This window comes from Protopterus annectens, chromosome 11.part0 (genome assembly GCF_019279795.1).
Source record: "Protopterus annectens isolate FY-2018-M chromosome 11.part0, PAN1.0, whole genome shotgun sequence".
NCBI lineage: Eukaryota > Metazoa > Chordata > Ceratodontiformes > Protopteridae > Protopterus > Protopterus annectens.
This window is the reverse complement of record NC_056745.1, coordinates 295786281-295806952: the sequence shown is the minus strand read 5'-3', so window position 1 is coordinate 295806952 and position 20672 is coordinate 295786281. Positions and strand designations below refer to the sequence as shown.

General features: G+C 34.3%; 1 protein-coding gene across 9 annotated transcripts in view; it reads right to left on the bottom strand.

The window, feature by feature from the left end:
• Positions 1 to 20672, bottom strand: part of ABCC9 (ATP binding cassette subfamily C member 9) — a 1652866-nt gene that overhangs the window by 680530 nt on the left and 951664 nt on the right. For all 9 annotated transcript variants that reach the window (XM_044087794.1, XM_044087796.1, XM_044087793.1 and 6 more), the window contains one exon: positions 14222 to 14321. In XM_044087794.1, coding sequence (XP_043943729.1) covers positions 14222 to 14321 — 100 coding nt within the window. The remainder of the gene's footprint in view (positions 1 to 14221; positions 14322 to 20672) is intronic.

Here is a 20672-nt window from a genome sequence, read left to right as displayed (position 1 = left end):
TGCGGAAGTTCCTGTTTAGATTCTGCTTGTAAATACCACACTGTTCATCTGTCCTTTCCTACCTGTTTCCTAATGAAGTCCATCACCAGTATCAACAGCAGTGGGTTTGTACTTGTGACAATTGCTCCTGGTATATAGAATGAATTAATTCTACCAATTAGCATAAAAAAGTAAATAAAAATATATATATAATTTTGTGTGTGTGTGTGTGTGTGTGTGTGTGTGTGTGTGTGTGTGTGTGTGTGTGTGTGTGTGTGTGTGTGTGTGTGTGTGTGTGTGTGTGTGTGTGTGTGTGTGTGTGTGTGTCAGTGTTTGTGTGTGTGAGACAAAGAGACAAAGAGTGAGAGAGAGGACTGTACTTTTAAATTAGATCATTGCCAACCTGCAATCTAGAACAAAACACATGCAAGAAAATGTTCAATGACATTTCTTGCCTTTCCCTCACTAATGAAATCTATTAGGCAGAGTTCCTCAGAAACTGCAGATAAGGGGGGCGTGGCCAAGGATGAACACAGGATAGCAGCAGATTTCTTCAGCTCCACCAATTTCATTACACTGACAGGAATTAATTACTTAAAAGATTAATTTTTGAAGTAATTTTCTTTCTAAATATGTTTGTTTTATATAGTTCTTGAACTATATCTAAAAAAGAAAGGAAATTTTAACAATATTCCTGTCAGAAATCACATTGGAAATTTTCCTGTCAGTTTATCAGTCTGAAATGAGTTCCAGTAAGACAAATTCTCAAGACTCCAGCATCAAGAAAGAACTTCAGTCTCTGATAACTATAATCCAGCAACTTACTGCTAAGATGGATAAAATGGATACTAAAATTGATACCTTCATAGAAAAAACTACAAAACAAATAGACTTGTTACATATAGATCTGCAACAACAGAAGATCCAGATGACAGGCATAGAAGAACCTGTGAATGACGTGGAAAATAGAATCCAAGAAGAGGAAATCAACATTGAGTTTCTGCTGAAACAAAATACACATTTACAAACAAAGCTGGATGACTTGGAAAATAGATCTAGGCGCAATAACATTAGGATTTTTGGACTGCCAGAAAATACTGAAGGTAACAATATTACTTCTTTTTTAACAACATGGCTCCCTAAAACTTTAGACTTACCAGAAGCATTCTCTTTTGGTATCGAAAGAGCACATAGATCTATAGCTAATACTAACTCTAACAAAAACTATCCTAGATCAGTTATAGTTAGATTTCTATCATCTTTTGATAAAGAGATGGTTCTTAAATCTGCTTGGGCTAAAGCTCCTGTTAAGATTAATGAGACAACTGTGCATTTTGACAATGACTATTCTTCCTTGGTAATAGCTAAAAGAAAAGTTTTTCTGCCACTAATAAGGGAGCTTAAAAAAGCACAGTTTAAAACATACCTTCTGTTTCCTGCCAAGCTAAAAATCTTCCTTCCTGATGGTCCTAAAATCTTTGATGACTTAGACTCTGCTTTACTGTTTATCAAAAAATAAGATTTTGGATAAAATAGAGGAAATGGAATGGGCTAGTCCTTCATTAAAGAGACTGGCAACTGAAACTTCGTGGAAGACTTCAGAGAAGAAGAAGAGACTAAAGAACAAATGATTTGTTCTATGTTTTTTTTCTTTTTTCTCTCATCATTTTACTTCATTATTAATCTTTTTAAATATAGTTCCTGCATTTCCAGAAAGCCACAAATGTTCTGAAAAAGATTTAATCAAAGTTATTCTCTGTGTGCAAAGAAATGTTTTGTTTCATAACCAGTCAAAATATCTGAGGAACTAATAACAAGCTATCATTCAATTTGTTTCTCTTTCTGAAAAAGAGAAGTAAGGTCAGTAATTTGATACATTTTTTCTTTTTTTCTCCTTCTCTTCTTTTCTTTGTTTAAACAATGACATTCTATTTAGATTATGTAGTGGGTAAAGGGTGGGGGAGGGCAGGGAGAGAAGAGTAATGAAAATATGATAAATGGAATAATAACATATTTATTCCTTGTAAAAAGTTTATATGTTCTTCAAATGCTATTCCTAATTATACTTTCTTGATTATACTGCTTATGCTTGTTTGTAAATAATCTGTCATGCTTTAACTAATAATAATTAGAACTAAATAATAGTAAATAATATGTTTTATTTTTAACTCTATTAATATAAACAGTAAGTAATATTCCATTGTATATACTTCTTATAGCTTTCTCTTACATTTTTTATTTCTGCTTTACACTCTTTTATTTTCTACTCTCTTTTCTTTTCTTTATTCTTTCTCTTTATTTTTTTTCTCATATTAATATATAGAAATGCTTTTGATCATATAGACACAGTAAATAATAAGATTTGAATAAAAATTGAGTTGGGACAAAAATATTGAGTTTTATTACTTATTAATAACTTTGGGCTTAATTTCACTTACATAGAGGCTGTAATAACCTGTAAAATACATCACAAAGGTTTTGTCATGTTTAGATGCATTTACATTGCTAAATGAATGTTTGTCACTAGTTTTTAACAAGTTTCACGCCAAAATGTTAAGGGAGACAATCTGGGATATGGGCTACCTCATGCACAGTGTCCATGAGCTGTTTCAAAAGCTTCAACTCTCAGAATTCTCACAGAAAAGCTGAAAGCAGTCAATCTGACCTTTGACCCAGATATCACACTGACACAGCACAGATTCAGGAAGAACACTCTACCAGGAAGTAGAACTGATGCAAATGCGACTATGTGAAGGAAAATGAACTCTTTGACATTTAAATGTGAGTTATTTTATATAATTACTTAAATATCTATGTTATAATTCATAAAATATGTCAGTTATAATGATTTTAAATGATGCAGTTTCTTGTAGTAAGTAAATGTCTTATTTTAGAAGGCATAGTAAATGAAACATTTATTCAAGTGTTTTTGAAAATCTACTTGAGTGCTGCATACTAATCTGTGTTGAAAACTTATGTTCCAAACATATACATTACTATAACTCATTTAATTCATCTGATTGACAAGCATAAATAACTTTATAACTCTATACTGGAAGAAATTGTCATGTGATATATTTTAAAGCAGTAGTATAGACATACAAAATACAGATGTTTTTTTTTACAATAATTCAAGTGTTTCTGAGAACTTGCATAACTATGCAGTATGATTTATAACAATTTCTATAAATATAATATTTTATTCTACTGACAATAATGAGTATGAGTAAAATGCTCATATACAAGCAATTCAAGGTTTTTTTTTTGGAAGCTGTTGACTGCATTTACATGACAGAAAATAGATGCATCTTAATATATGTAATGTCTGAACCATATTAGCCAAAGTTTTTGATTTAAATGAATGTTAGAACTTATTTTTACATACTTTGAATAAATTAATATGTAAATATGCCTTCCTTTTTTTTTTTTTTTCCACTCTTTCTTTCACTCTGTCTCCCTCTTTCACGTCTTTTATTTCTCTCTCTCCTCTTGGTTCCTAATATCAAGTTTGTTTGAATGCTATTTGAATACAAGTGTATTATATTACATAGATGTATATAGTAGTATGAATAGTTTTTTTTAAAAAAAGTTTATTTTAGTTTATATGATGCTGTTTTATCAAATGTGTAGTCTTGTCTTGCTAGATAATTGAATTGAAAGCTGTTAATTTAAGTTAAATATAACCAGTATTAAATTGAGAAGGTGGTAGCTGAGGTACTGCTGCTTAGGGTAGGGGGTTAACTTGAGTGGTAAATACTACTCTAAGTTGGAGTTTTTAACTCCAGGCTGGATGCAAGGTTTAATCCTTACATTATTTTCACTTGTTCATTGTTATATGTATATAGTTTTGACATCCACAATATATTTTGTACACTCATTGTCACTACAAACAAAATTGAATCCTATACAAAATCCCATAAGAGATTCAATAAATACAGCTATATTTAAAGGTACACCTAAAGGAGGAGATGTAACATTACTTATGTTGTTATTTGTTATTTTGATCATGATTCTTAAGTTTTAAAAATACCAAATGACATCTTTAAAAGGAATTTCTTTAAACATTAATGGATTGAATAATCCATGTAAAAGGGCAAGCCTAATAAGATACATTAATTTACATAAGGCCAACTTAGTCTTCCTGCAAGAAACCCATCTCTTGAAAAAAGATATTGATAAACTAGTCACAAACAAATATACAGTATTGGTTAGTTCAGAGCACACTCAGAAAAAAAGAGGAGTGGCTATTTTATGGAATAAAAGTATGCCCATTCCTAAAACCATTAAGTCTTATCAGGATGACAAAGGAATGTTTTGTATGGTTACAATACAAATTAATGGGAAGACTTACACTTTAATTAATGTATATTGGATACCTGGAATTGGTATTAATACAGTGAAACATCATCTTGAGAAGATCAGATCATTCTCTATAGGAGATATTATTTTAGCTGGTGACTTTAATTGTATACTACATGAAAGTGATACTACCACTATAGGAAAAAGAAGAATTACATCTAATGCAAAACATTTAAATGATTTTGCTAATTCTTATCATTTGAATGATATTAATAATCAGATAGATTCAAAATCATTACCATACACCTTTTTTTCTAACAGATACAAAACTTATTCAATAATAGATAGGGTCTTTATTTCTAACCAGATGGTAACAGATTTAATTAATTCCAAAATCATTTCATGTCCTATATCTGATCATAATTCAATTGTTTTTGAATACATGATAAAAAATACTCATAATGTTCAGATCAAAAGAATACCAGCTTACTTAACTCAACTAAAAGACTATGAAGAATATATACTTTCAGAAGTACAACATTTTCTAGACATAAATAATACTCCTGAAGTCTCCATTGTCTATGTTTGGGATGCCTTAAAATCATATCTATATGGACAAAGTATAAGATGGTATATTAATAAAAGGAAATCTTGGGATAAGGAATTGTTAGATATTCAAAGTAAATTAGACTCTTATAAACATAATAATAAAGAAAATATTATGGATAAGAAAGTCATTGAAGAAATAAACAAACTAAATGAGAAATACAAAGAAATTTTAACTCATAAAGTTAAAATAACTCTAGAGAAATACAAGTTTTTGTCTTACTCAATAAGCCCCAAATACTTACATAGACTTAAAAATAAAACAAAAAGGTTGAATAAACAAAACCATATCAAAGAAATCTTTTCTCTAAGGAAAAGAAGAATGTTTCTAGTCTACCAGAAATACTAGATGAATTTAGAAATCACTTTCACAATATTAACAATAATAACATTAACATGGAACCTAAAGATAAAATAAAGGAGTTTATAACCACAAACATGAATAAAAAGCTTAATAAACAACAGATTAAACTATTGGACAAAAGTATTTCATATACAGAGGTTATTACACAAATAAATAAGCTTAAATCAAACAAAGCACCAGGTAATGATGGTATTATACCAGAGATATATAAAATCCTTTCTAAAAGTACATAATCATTAATACATACGGTTTTTATTTTGGCCCAAACTGAGTTAATAACCCCCCCCATCTTGGCAATATACATTTATTTCGCCAATTTTAAAACCTAATAAAGATCCAACTAGATGTACTTCATATCGGCCCATCTCATTACTTAATGTTGATTATAAAATGTTTATGAGTATTTTTGCTGATAGATTGAAGACAATCATTCCTGGCATTATAGATATAGATCAGACAGGCTTCATTGTAAATAGAAATACTTTTGATAATATAAGAAGAACTTTAACATTAATTGATTTTGCAAATAGGAAAAAGAAAGATTTAACACTTATTAGTCTTGATATAAGTTCAGCATTTGATTCAATAAGTTGGAACTATCTGTTTACTTTATTGAAGTGCACAAACTTCTCTGATGCATTTGTAAATCTAATTGAGCATTTATACAAAGGAACGTTGGCTTATATTAAGGTAGGAACATATGTTTCACAAAAAATACCCATTCTTAAAGGTACAAAACAAGGATGTCCACTTTCTCCACTATTATTCACTTTAGTAATGGAGCCTTGGGCTAATTTGATCAGAAACAGTACTGACATAGAGGGTTTTGAAATAGATGAAAATACAACATCCAAAATTCAACTTTTTGCAGATGATGTTCTAATTACATCAGCAGGATCTAATTCTTCTATGCAGTCTCTATTTGATAAAATGATGAATTTTAAAAGTATTTCTGGTTTAATATTCAATGAAGAAAAACTAAAATACTACCTATATATACACGAAAAAATATTCTCATTAGTGATTTTACTAAATATGTACCCAATTCAGGTCAGATAACTTATTTAGGTATAATACTATCTAAAGATATTAAATCTATTATATATAATAATTATAATACCTGTTTTCTTAATATACAAAATCTTTTTAATACCTGGAATAATATGCTTTTTACTATGGAGGAGAGACTTACAATTATTAAAATGATAATATTCCCCAAGATTTTATACTTAATACAATCAATAATACTTCAACCTACAAAAATAATTATCAAGAAACTGAATACACTAATGTTAAATTTCCTATGGGCACCTAATAGACCTAGGATTGCATTAAAGAAACATATTAATAGCTGGTCTCAAGGGGGTATTTCTTTTCCAAACTTTAATTTATATACTATCTCTTCTATTGTAAAAGTTATTACTTTATTAATAGATCAGTCATATGTCGCAAAATGGAAAGATTATTGGGAGCTAATTAGTATGCACTTCATGAAAATCTCCTTAACACATAAAAATATGATTGTAAATAACTCCATGTTATTGTTACTAAAGGAATTTTGTACTTCACCTATTACACCTAAACATATGGTTTGTTACCCATTAAATATTATTATTAGCTATCGTAACTTTATATTCATGCACCCTAAGTATAGGGAATGGAATTTTATTATATTCCCTATAATGTATACTCAGGGTATGCTTTTGTCATCTACTTCTGAAGGAACTCATTTAGCAATAGATAATGATCTAAAGTACTGGTATCAGTTGATATCTGATAATAAAGTTAAAAATCTAGATTTCTTAAAACAAGAATTTGATCTAAGAGAAACTTGCTGGTTAGAGGTTTAGACCTTTAGACAACATCTCATTGATAGAATAGATCTAATGTCTATAACAGTTAAAGAATCTATTCCAACACTGATTGATTACTTGATATTAAATTTACAACATAAAGTTTCTGATAAAGGTAAACTTTCATACATACATAAATTATCAGACAAGAAACTTTTTACAGTGTAGATGCATACTGGAATTATTTCACTTCTATTAATGGGAACCCACCAAATCAACAAGATAAACAATATATATTGGAATCTGCCTATAGAACTATGTCTTCCATTGTCTGGAGACTTTATACATGGAAATTTTTACATAGATCTTTTTATACACCTTTGATGATGAATAAAATAAATAATAAAGATAATCTATGTAAGAGATGTAATATAGAAATTAATGCTGACTGGGCTCATATGTTTTATGACTGTATAAAATTGAAAGAATACTGGAAGTCAGTTAATGAATTTTTGCAGGCTCTTTTTACAGATAATTTCATTATTTCTAAATCTCTTATATTATTCAACACACCTGTACCTCAAAGTGTTAAAAAGGTTAAGCTTCCCTTGTTATGGTCTATTCTAGCAGTGGCTAGGAAAATAATAACCAGAAACTGGATTTCAGATACCACCTCCTTCGTTCAATGAATTTAAAAATGTTATGAATATAGTGTGCCATATGGAAATAAACACAATTAGGTCAAGAACAACTAGAAAAACATCTTATTATATTGTGTGGGATAATTTACAAAATTTGTTAAAAAAATCCTAATTTCAATAGCATGGTATTTTAGTTTAATTAATTGATCTGATTGTAGTGGATGTCTTTGTAAATACTTTAGTTGTTTTGTTGAATGTTATAATCATATCTATTTTTAATTACTTGATATTTCTCTTGTATGTTAAAACAATAAACCTGTTTTGAAAAAAAAGAAACTGCAGATAACATTTTTAGGTTGCATTTCTGAGTATGATACAGCTGCTATAATTGACAATTTAACTACCATATGTACATAAGTGACTGGTAACCCTTCAGGGTTTCCTGTGTAGTCATTAATATTGGTAAGCTAGTCTTTACAGAAGTGTCAGCTAGCATGTAGATGAAGCCTATCCTTTGACCCATGATTTGTTTTGCTCCATCCCCCCCGCTATCCCACCATTGTGATACATTCTTACTGGAGTAAGGTCATGGGTAGCAGTTCATGTTAGATCATTTGCAGGTTAATTAAGACCCTTTCTTCTTGTTCCTGGTATAAAGTCATGTTGTAGATGGTCCTTTTTGATTTTTAACTACACTTCATCTCCATGTGCCACTGCTATCCATGCTTGTCTATATTAAGGGTCTTAACTGGCATGCAGTTTGACCTGATTGTCATTTTTCAATTCAGTAGTTCAGTCGCCTCTTGCAGTCAAGTACATCCCCACAGAAGAAGTTGTTTCAGGTCTCCCAATTCCATTATTTTGCATTGTGCTTTGAATGCCAGGCTTCAGTATATCTAAATGTGTTCTCATATTAAACTTCAGGGTGATATTGCCGGAATTTTGTAGATGGTTACACATCTTGCATTTCACTAAGCCTTAAGGAATTGATGAGACTTGAGATGCACAGGCTTGTAGTCATTGTGTATTGATTTGAATGTTTTTTAAAGATGGGTGATGGAAGAAAGAGTTATTAAGTGCTTTATCCCATTTAACTTTGTCAAAGAATTCTGTAGCAGACTGTGTGCTATAAACAGTTACAATCTACTCAAGAAAACTATGTCTCATGAATGTCTTATTTTTCTAGCATTGTTGATTTATGCAGATCTCTTCTTGAGTACGCATCCTCTACAATGAGGAATACTGGCACCCTGAATATCCCTATGAAAACAATAATTCTTGTTAGCATAGTGATGGCATCCAGTCCAAAGGATCAAGGGCACCCACAGAAGTGCACTTTTTAACACTGACCTGACACAGGTCTTTGGTATATCTTCATAGTCACTGTCAATACCAGGCCACCACACATAAGTGCAGGCCTCGCCTTTTCTTTATGGTTCCCAAGCATCCCTTACATATGATGTCTAAAGTTTTCATATGCAGCATTAAAGGAATCACCACACTGGTCTAATGTAGTAAGTTATTGTGATGTATGATTTTTTGTTTTTCTTGGCTGTGGGGTCAAGACATAGAGAATAATTTCATATTTGTAAATCTTTTAAGACAATATTGCAAAGTTTGGATAACACTGTGTCATTTCACCTCTCTCCTCCAAAAATGTGCTTTTTGCTGGTGGTCAGTTAACCAAATGTACATAGAATATTTATATTACATCAGCAGTCCTCATTTTTCATTTGAAAATTCTGACAAGCCATTGCCAACACTATGCTGTGTAGTCCCTTTGATAAAATGTAGTAATTGTATACTGCTAGAAAATGTGACCAATATTCCAGCCTTTCCACAGTCACTACAAACACCCCTTTCATCGAACAAAAACGGAAACCCAAGGTAGGTGATATCAGATTAATGGACGTCATTTTCTCTATGTCTTTTTTACTTCACAGGCAAAGATAAAAGCCTGTATGTTTTGATTATGGAATGACCACATTGGACATCTGAAGGGTTACCTGGGACTTATCAACTTTTTCAATTTTTTTGTAAGAAGTGATTTATATTAAAAACATCACCATGTAATATGTGCCTAATATGCTTAGACACTCTGTATTTCCAGTTAATGAAAAATAAGTAAAACATACAGTATTAAATTAATTACTAAAGAACAATTCCACTTCCACTGTGCAAAATAAAATGTCCATAAATTGTTTGTTTTGGCAGTAGGCATTGTCTAGTACATAAAACATTGTGATCTGTTCTTGTCTGCATTGTACAACAGACTCAAGTAACCTGCCAGCTCTACTCTTTAAAAATAATTGTACTTATGAATTATGTTTAAGAAATGTGTCATATGGAATCAGGATCATTGTCTTACTGATGTGGTAAGTTTGACCCAATGTTTACTGTGCATTTCAGTATTGGTATCATTTTTGTTGTTTTGTCCTGCAAGCATCAATAGGAATTTATTAGAGGGTGACATAAAATGAAATTCACCACTTTTTTCTTTTTTTTTAATTGATGCCACTGCTTGCAACAAACATTTCAAATTGACATCACTATAAAACAAATATTTTAATGTGGTTAAGTCTTTTTAACCACTGCCATGCCTTGAAAAACTAATTTAGTGCTGAATTACCATATTTCTGCTATTCAGTAACTCTGCCACAATTGCTGCCAAAGTTGTGGGTCACTGCTTATAATGGGATTTCACTGACTATACTGAATAATATTTAACAGAAGTAAAGCTGTAAAATACAACTGAAAAAGAGAGACACATATATTGAATAACATAAGGTACATTGTCTGTTTCAGTCATTGACTGTCAGCATGAATTGCTTGTTTCAGTGATCTGATATTTATGTTTGTAAACTGCACCATTTTCTTTTCTATGGACAGAATTTTTTTCACAATCAAAGCTCGGTAATATATAACAAAAATGTCTATTTTGGTGAAGGGATTGAATGTGCATAAAAACTAGTTGATTATGTATCTAGTTTGGCAGGGTTAGTGTGTGTTTAAATACATTACTGATGCTATTATTATGTATTTCATCACATTCAAACATATGAGGCACACACTGCCAATGAAGTGGTTTCATTGATTGGTTTAAATGCAATCTATGGCCGAAATGGATAGATCATTGCTATCATTCTATTACAGTTAGGTAGCATTGATCTGGCTTGGCAGGGATACCTTGTTTGTAGCTGTGTAAAATAAGATGAAATACATGACTATTGTGATTTTATTTAATCATAATTCAGACATCTAATGTGTAAATTGTCAATAAACTAGCTATAGCCAGTGCGTCCAGAGTCAGACAGTAGATGAAAGTGACTAACTCTTGTTATAGATTGACCAGAATTAAGCACTCATTGCACTGGTTTGACAGAGCTAATGAGTGTTTATGTGAAACAAGTTGAAATACATTACTGTGCTTATTTTTTTATGTGAGCATAATCTGACATCTGAGATGTAAGTGATCTACAAAGTGCCTGCAACTGGTGAGTACTGAGAAACTCTATGAATAAACATCACTGAAACCTGTTGTTTGATTACAGTAAAGCACTATTGATCTAGTAGGATAGGACTGTATTATGGTGTGCGTGTGTGTGTGTGTGTGTGTGTGTGTGTGTGTGTGTGTGTGTGTGTGTGTGTGTGTATGTTAGAGGTTGGATGTTTGCGAATAAAATATCATAAGGGAGTTTTTGTACACATTTTATGCTACCTCTCCACAGTCAGATGGTCAACCTTATCAGGAAGGAATATTTGACTGTAGAAGGCTATGAGTACAAAGAGCTAAAAACTAGTGTCTGTGAAGATTTACTAACATAGTGAAGACTTTCAAAATTTTATTTTTGTTATTACAGGTTGATTGCATCCTTTCTGCAAATGTCATTTCACAACAAATATGAACATTTTCAATGTTCTTGCACTGGCAATGAGGATGACATAAAATCCTAAATATATTGGCACAGTATGAAATTCTATCTTCTCCCTGGATTACTCTGGGGCATTATGTAACCTGTAATTACTTTATAAGTGAAATTATTTTCAGGAATACATGCACATTGCAACAGAACTCAACATCATTGATTTCTCCAGAGGAATGATCCCCCCGCCTATTCACATACCCCCCAGCAGCTACTCAGCCGCACCATTTATTCTTAAATATCCCCAGAACTATCACCAGGGGCCAAGGACTGAATTTATGTTTAATCAAATTTAGACTCATACAGTGACAAATGTGTGTGTGTTTGCATATGTACTTACATTCCATATCGTCAGCAATATGCATACTTCAGGCTAGCATCATGGCTTACTTTTGTAAGAAGTTTACTAGAAAACTTCAGACATTTTCAGACATGTAGATATTAGGCTTGTATAACCTTGGGGATGGTCTATTTTTTGTCATTCAGTCCACAGCAGACAATATATGTATTATTTTTTATAAGAAACACAGCATATACATGAATTATATAATTAGTTTATTCCAATTAAATCATAGCTACAAATATTTATAGCTAAGAAAAAGTGGTACTTCTGATGTTTTACATGTTATAGAAAAAACATTTATGAAACATTGTGAGTGAGATGCACCAGTTCAAGGGGTCTATATTACCATGTCAACAGGGCTGTTTATCAAACAACCATATGTTGACACATGTACATTGAAATACCTAAATGTTGAATGGGCAAATAAGTGATTTTTTTCCTAGGGAAAAAAAATTGTGGGGCCGTTGTTGGAAATTTGCTGTTTCCTCCACTGTAGTGTGATCTTGGAGTTGGTATATTGAAGTAGGCGGGGGTGTGGGGGGAACATCCCCCCACATCGGGGTGTTGGGGGCAAAGCCCTCCACTTCATTGTGTTTTGTTTTTTATTGCCCCCACAATTTTTTCCATGGGAAAAAATTGCTTTTGTGGCCATTTGACATTTAGGTATTTCGGTGTACATGTGTCGACGTAAGGGCATTCGATGAACAGCCCTGTCAACATGGTAATATAGACCCAATTCAAGATGCTATATCCTTGCCTTCAGTGCTACTCACTGATGCAGTATATTATATAAAGTTGGAAGTCCACTTTTTTTGCCCTGAAAATTTTGTAGTACAGTGAAACAATACAATAGTGGATAGGGTTATACTCTGGTCAGAATGTCCATCAGAAATGAGCAAACTGTAACATTTCCAGAATAAGCTATATATACAATAAATGCATTTGTTCAAGTATAAGATATCAATTATCTTTAGTGTATCAAATATAAAACTGATAAAACACCTACAGTGTTATTGTGAGTTTGGGCAAAAACAGATGTAGATTTTTATAAAAAGTTACAGGCTTGCTTTTACAAATTATGTTACAAAAATAACATTAAACTAATTTCTTCAATAGAAATCAAAATATACGAATGCTCTATCGACTTTAAGGAAGTTTTATAGATGATTACAGCAGTGGAATGTACAGGTAATTACATGTGAATATATCAAACCTTTGTAAAGACACGGATCTTCCTGTACAACAATCAAAAGTAGGCAAAGGTGGTAGTTTTTGGGATAATCCTACAAATTCTCAGTGCTGAAAAGTTAAAGTTAAGCCTGTCTGAGGCTGTGAAGATAAAGCATAACTGAAAAGCAAGGGTTCATAAGAACTTTCTGGCAGTGCAGCCGTTTAAAGCTCTAAGCTTTAATTCTTTCCTTTGCTCAAGATGCAGGGTAAGATTCTTTCCATCTTTGCTTGCCTAGTGCCTACTGTGTGACTCTAAGCAAGTCCCTTATTCCCAATGGTACTCCCAGGTAGTCCTCGAAAAAGGACAATTATGTTTATTCTGCTTACCCTGTCAACAAATGTGTGAAATAAGAATAACTCCTTATTTTCCCCACTTTGAGCACAGATTGCTTTTGGCTAAGGTGACTCAGCACTGGCCTTCATTTTCTTACTGCCAAAATACTGTTAATGATGTCATCACACCATGTGCTTAGAAGCAGGACCTTTTTACAAGCACTGATTTAACAGCTTAAAAATTATATTTCTCCACCAGTAAATCCATTTTCCAATAAAGGATGCCACTTATAAAGGAAAGATAGATTTTTCTACAAATCTTAACATTTGTTTTTTAAATCACATCACCTTTAAGTAAAAGGTATCTAGAGGTTAAAGCTATCAGGTGGGGCAACTCAAGAAGCCATTACCATTTTTTTATAAATCAAGCAGTGGGGACCTGAAACAACATTTTTCATGCAAAATAACTGGAATCTGAAACAGCATTCCTGATATAATATAGTTGCGGTATGAAACTATATTACTGATATAACACAGTTGGTGCATTTGAGGACAACAGAGGAAAGTAATATATCATTTTAAAAATATTGCGCAACTAAGACATAAACAGCAAGTGCAAGGCAAAGGAAAGCAACAATGGCATTAAAAATAAAGAAATTAAACATGCAAACATACAGCAAATACCTATATTGACAATTGTAAGAGTCATAATAAAATACAACCATTTTATTGTCATTTTCTGTTTTGTTTCAGAATGATCCTTACAGTACCTTCATCCTCATCTTCCATCTGTGACTTAGCTTCCCTCAGGTACATAGCCCTCCGCAATGTCTTTCGTTCTAGCGTTGTCTGATTATCGATGTCTGTGTCCTGTTGAGAATAAGAATGTTGTTAAATGTTGGGATTCCTAAGAGTGCAGATTTACTAATTTGCATGAAAACCTTGTTTCATACCCAAATTCAAAATTCAAATTTATTTTTTTAACTACTTAAGAAATAGATACAATACCGTACCATAAGAACATATGTTAAAGTACTTCAGTTAAGCAGCAAAATATTCAAACCGACCCTGATAAATTGAACGAGGAAAGGTCACAGTAATTAGATCAATTCCTCATTATCAGAAAGATAAGATTTCAGGGACATGAAGCCCCAGATACAGCAGATTTCAGAGGTGAGGTGCACAAATTGCAAAGGAACATATACCACAGGATTAAAGCTGTACCCCTGACAGCATCAGCAGCCCCAGTGTGTGACAGCAGGTGGCATGGAAACAATGGAGATGGAATCAAGTGCAATATAAGGGCAATATTCCTAAAAATGGTTTAATAATTGCCAACCTTTTATGCTTGTTAGTCTGTTTTTAAGAATTATACCACGATTACCTAGCCTTAATGCAAATGCCAGCTTCCCATCTCCATATATTATGTAGTTATTTAGCACAAGTCAAAACCAAGAAAATCTAAAGGTGCTACTGCTCAATGCTGGGAGTCAAAACAAAAAAAATTAAAAAAACGCTACTCTCTAGAAGCTCTCTTCACCCTAGAGCATGCTGATGTCTGTGCAGTTACTGAGACATGGTTTAAGGCCACAGAAAGCACACTGACAGTGTATGATTACAATTCATTCTACACATTTAGATCAGCTACTACACAGACAGGGACTAAAGCTGGAGATGCCTCAATTTACATCAAAAATAAATACACCTCAAGGCTGGTCAAACAGGACAATTAACTTGAGCTACTCCATGTTCAAATTACCATAGGCAAAATCCACTACCACTTCCTTGAAGCTATAGATCCCCCTCTATAACCCAGGAAACCCATACCATGTATTTGAACTTAATGGAAACACTCCCCATCCAATCCAATACCATATTCATGGGTGACTTTAATTACCTCACAATTAACTGGGAATCATATACAACACCAAACGTACAGGCACAGAGATTCCTGGATTATGCAGACACAAACTCCCTGGACCAGATTGTTAATACAACAACTAGGGAAGCAACCATACTGAATCTGGTCCTTACTAATATGGGAAAGTGCTGCACGCCCCCTAATGTAATATCTTCTCTGGTAAGGTCAGACCACAAAATGGTTTCATTTGAAGTAAAAATAAAACCTGGAACCCCGACTAACCCTGGAATATTCAGGAAATACTCTAAGGCTTACTTCCTACTGTTAAGTGATAACCTTGCAAAATTTCAAGCCCCCATAAACCCTGGGAACACTGTGGCCTATGCAGAAATGTTCAAAGAAACCCTATAAAAGCATGTTAATAGCTGCAAAGAAAAGAAAGAAAACACACGGTAGCTAAATGGTCCTAAATGTAAATGTAGCTAATCTTCAAAAAAATACTGAACAAAAGTCACAAATGACTTGAAAGTTTTGTCTTATTTGTGTTTTATTTACTTTTCATATTAAAGTGCTTGAAACAGTTGGTCTCTTAGTGTTTTTTGAAGAATAGATGGATAGAGGCAGCTATACCCACAAGGAAGAAGTACAAAACTAACTCAAAAAACAAGCCACCCTGATGGAATCACAACTTCAACAGGCTATATAAAAGATTGAAAAAAATCATGGCAACAATTAGGAGGTGCAGCACCCTGCAGGATAAAAGCACTCTCATCAAACTAACTTAGAGGTCAAATGAAGTCAACCAAAGCCAAAACTGAGGTAAATTTGGCCTCCCAGGCCAAGTTCAACCAGAAGACATTATTTAGCTAATTTTTGTAGCCTCAAAAGCAATACACAATTGTGTGCAGAGCTCATTGTAAATGGAGTTACCTACATTGAACCAAAAGATATAACAAACCTACTGGCTGACAAATACACATCATCCATCCCTGCAGGATAAAAGCACTCTCATCAAACTAACTTAGAGGTCAAATGAAGTCAACCAAAGCCAAAACTGAGGTAAATTTGGCCTCCCAGGCCAAGTTCAACCAGAAGACATTATTTAGCTAATTTTTGTAGCCTCAAAAGCAATACACAATTGTGTGCAGAGCTCATTGTAAATGGAGTTACCTACATTGAACCAAAAGATATAACAAACCTACTGGCTGACAAATACACATCATCCATTGGTTAATGCAGTCCAGACCGTCCACCAAAGAGTTCACAATACCCACAGGCTATTGAGTGAAAGGGAGGTATAGGTGTGTGTTATCACCATCGCAATGTAACAAAGCTTTCATTGAATGACTTTTCCCAAAGACAACATGTATACAATGAACAATAAAGGATCCAAGACAGAACCTTATGATGCTCCAAAGTAAAGCTTGTATGAGGAATGTTAGCTTCATTGTGCCGAGGGACAAAACCCATAATGTGACCCAAATTACCTGGGGCTGATTAACAACTTGTGTACAGGTGCAAGCAATTAGGGAGGGGAAGACTGGAAGGCTGATGCCAGCCCATCCATATTATTGGGTATACAGTGCTCCAACTTGCTGCACTGTCCGCAACTAAGGATGAGAGTTGTATGTTATGCATTGTATGGTCTGGGGATATGTAGTTGTCACTGATGTTTATGTGGTAGCCTTCAAGATGACATGCAGGAATGTGCAAGCTCACAGGAGAAGGAACAACAGGCTGTCAGATATGGCAGTGTACATGTCAGCTGGTTATGGTGAGGGGTTAGGGTCAGGAAAAAAGAAAACCCTTCACAGCTGCCTGGAAGATGTCCTTATGACTGGCTCTTGCCCCAGTGATAGGTAGCAAATGAATGTGATAGCTGGAAGCTAGATGGTCAGCAGGCATGAAAGAAAATGGCCCAAAAAAGGACCTGCATGATAAAGATGAACCAACACCTGAGACTACTCTTTGAGACTGACTGGAAATGCAGGAGACAGACAATTACTGGACCAGACCTGAGACACCATAGCACTATAGTTTGAAAACAGTTAATTACGGCAAGAAAAATTAGTAAATGCTACTCCTGCTGCAGAGATAATGTAGCACTTGTAATGAAAAATATTTGAAAATGATAATGATTCGTTGTTTTATATAAGCTTGTTGAGGCTCTGTATTGCTTCTTCTAACCATTCATTTCACTGAAAGTCAGTTGTAATATGATTGTGGCAGTAAAATAATATGAAAGGCTCTATTAACTAAAAATACATTAATTGTTCAGGGCTTATACACCGTAAAGTGAAACTGTCATGAAATTATTTACTATTAATATGCAGCATTGGCTAGACATTAAAATGTGAAACTGGTAATGTAGACCTGCTGTAGGCATTTTGAGAAGGGAACATGTGTTTTTCCTCGATCACTATTTGTCCAACTGACAACAGTGTGAGGACATTATCACTGAAAGCCACTTTCACTGAACAAGTGGTGCTGTACTTTCTCCACTGCTGTATGACCATGGAGTTGGTATGTATAAGTTAAGGGGTGCAGGCAAACAAACTTCTTAGCCTTATATGTAACACTAACAGATCAGTGATTGCCTGGATCAATGACAGGCTTGTCTTGTGTATGGGGAACACGGTGACAGTTCTCAAACATCAGGTAAATAACCCACGGAGAACCTGAGATTAAAAAAGGCTATGAAGAAACTCACTCAGGGTTTAGTTGGTGCTAATAATTAGGCATCCCAGAACATTATCATCATCATCACCACTACAATCATCAATCTCCTTTTCCCCATGTTTTCTACGTGTGGTTGGGGTGTTACTTTACCTGTTGCCTTCTCTCTTGATTCAGTGCCACTGTCCTTTCATTGACAGTCATGCCTAAGTATTGCAGGCCTTTTCTCACGTAATTCATCCATCTCTTTGCTGGACATCCTCATTTCTTCTCGCCTTCTTCCTGTCTCTCACAGATTATATTCATCATACTGTCTTCTGCTTTCCTGGACATGTGCCTGAACCACAGTAATCTTTTCTCTTTAACCTCTGTAATTGGGGTTACTTTGGCTTCTGCTCCAATGTCATAATTACTTCATCTTTCCCAGAGTGTGCATCCTGCCACCTAACTCATGCACTTGATCTTCATCACCTCTAACGTTTCCAACTGCTGTGCCTTCACTGCTCAGATTTCTGTGACATACAGTAGTACTGGTCAAAGCATTATTCTGCACAACTCACTTTTCAACTTCTTTGGCATTCTTCCATTCCATACTACCCCTGATACTCTGCCAGTTGGCTGTAGCCCCTCTGATTGCAGCTTTGACACCCTTAATTAGACTTCCATTCAGTTCAACCTTCCCTCCCAGATACATGAAGCTGGTAACCTGTTCCACTATTTTTATGCTTAACTCTCAGTATCTTCTGATTTCCATCATTTGCTGCCATGGCAGCTATCTTGTCTGCATATATTTTCATTCCACATACTTTCAGTTTCGCATTCCATTCCTCTATCATTTGCTTAAGCTCCTGTTCCGAGTCTGTTTGTAATGTCACATTATTTGCATACAGCAACTTTGTTGATCTGCCCCCTCCAACCTATTTGCTAATGTACTCATTCACAAGTATGAGCAGGAGTGAGGTCAGAGCTGAACTGTGATGTTTAACCACTCCCGCTGTGAATACCTTGTGAGTCCAAATACCATTTGACCTTGAGTCATTGAGTACTTGTATATAGCCTGCTTCAATTTTACCAGTGTTTGCAGAACATCAAAGTATTGCAAAATTGCTCAAATTATCTTTCTTGGCACCTTGTCATATGCTTTCTCAAAGTCTGGGAATAGCCAGTTAGACTCTTTCCTCATGTCTAGTTTTTCTCCACTAAGTATTGCACCGCAAACATTAGATTTGTTGTGCTGCATTCTGATATGAATCAGATCTCTTCATCTTCCATCTTACTTTCTACTACTTTATGTATTTATTTAACAATCAGCCTCTCCAGCACTTTCATTCAGTGTGGCAGCAATTTGATACTTTGTATTGCTCACACATATGAATGATCCCTTTGTTCTTGTATCCTGCCAATAGAATGTTTATTCTCCAGTCCTCTGGGATATGCCTTTCTCTCCACACCATTATAAAGGCCCTCAGGGGCCATTTCTTCCCAAACTCTATCAACACCTTCATCATATCTGCCATGACATCATCTGAGCCTGCTGACTTCCCTGAGTTAATTTTCCATTTTGCTATTCTTACTTTTCTAGGGTATGCTCTTCTTCTTTCATTCTAGGCTGTTTATGGTTTTCTTCTCTCTGCAGCTGGTGAAAGTAATCCTTCCATCTGCATTTGATGTATGGTGGACTGTAATTGTTGCTGGCATCCCTTATGGATAGTGTCTGATGACTGTCTTCCTTATTTTATTATCTTTGCCTTACAAATTTATAGAGTTTCTTTGTGCCATATGTTGTGACATTTTCCAAGAGCTGGTAGAGTGCCTCTGATGTCTTGTTCTTTGCTACTTCAACTGCTCTCATATTTTTTTTGTAATTCAGCCAACATTCTTTCTTAGATGAACAACCTTTGGATCCTGGTTGTTCATCTGTTGAACTGAGGAGAGGTGGTGCTGTTGTGCAAAATTCTTTCTTAGCCTGCTCCATCTTTTCTATCTCCCATTTTTTCTTGTACTCCTTCATTCTTTTAATGGCTTCCTGGACTTCTGCATTCCACCATCAGCTTTCTGTGCGTACCTTATTTCCACACCTGGCACAGGAATATATATATATCTATAGCCTTCACATATGCTGATTCGAGACACTGTCATTTTTATCAGACTCCACCTATTTCCTTTTCTACCTTATGTGCTAGATCCCAGAGTATTTCCTTAAACTCTTTTGGTTTTGCTCCAGTCAGTTTCCAGGTCTTCCAGCCAATCTCTGTTGATCCTAGAGCCTTTTAAGACCAATGTCTGCAGTTGATTATGTCCACCAGTAATTTATGCTTTGGATGTTTCTTCCAATGGGAATGACTTTGCAATTTCTGATTCTACCTCCAAATGTCCTTTCCTTACTAGGAGGAAGTCTAGCTGAGTTGCATGCTGACCACTCTTGTATGTGAACCTGTCACCATTCCTTTTGTGAACCATGTCTTGGCCAACATCAAGCCATTTGCCAGACAGAAGTCTAGAATAGCTTCTCCTTCTTTATTCCTCCTACCGCTCAAAATGGACAAAGGAAGTTGTCATATCCTGTTCTGTCTTTCCCAATATGAGATTTTATGTCCCCATTATCAACAACAACTCATGTTCTATTATATCTAGTAGGTCCTGCACCTGCTGCCTGAAAGCACTCTTTTTCTTGCCATCATAAC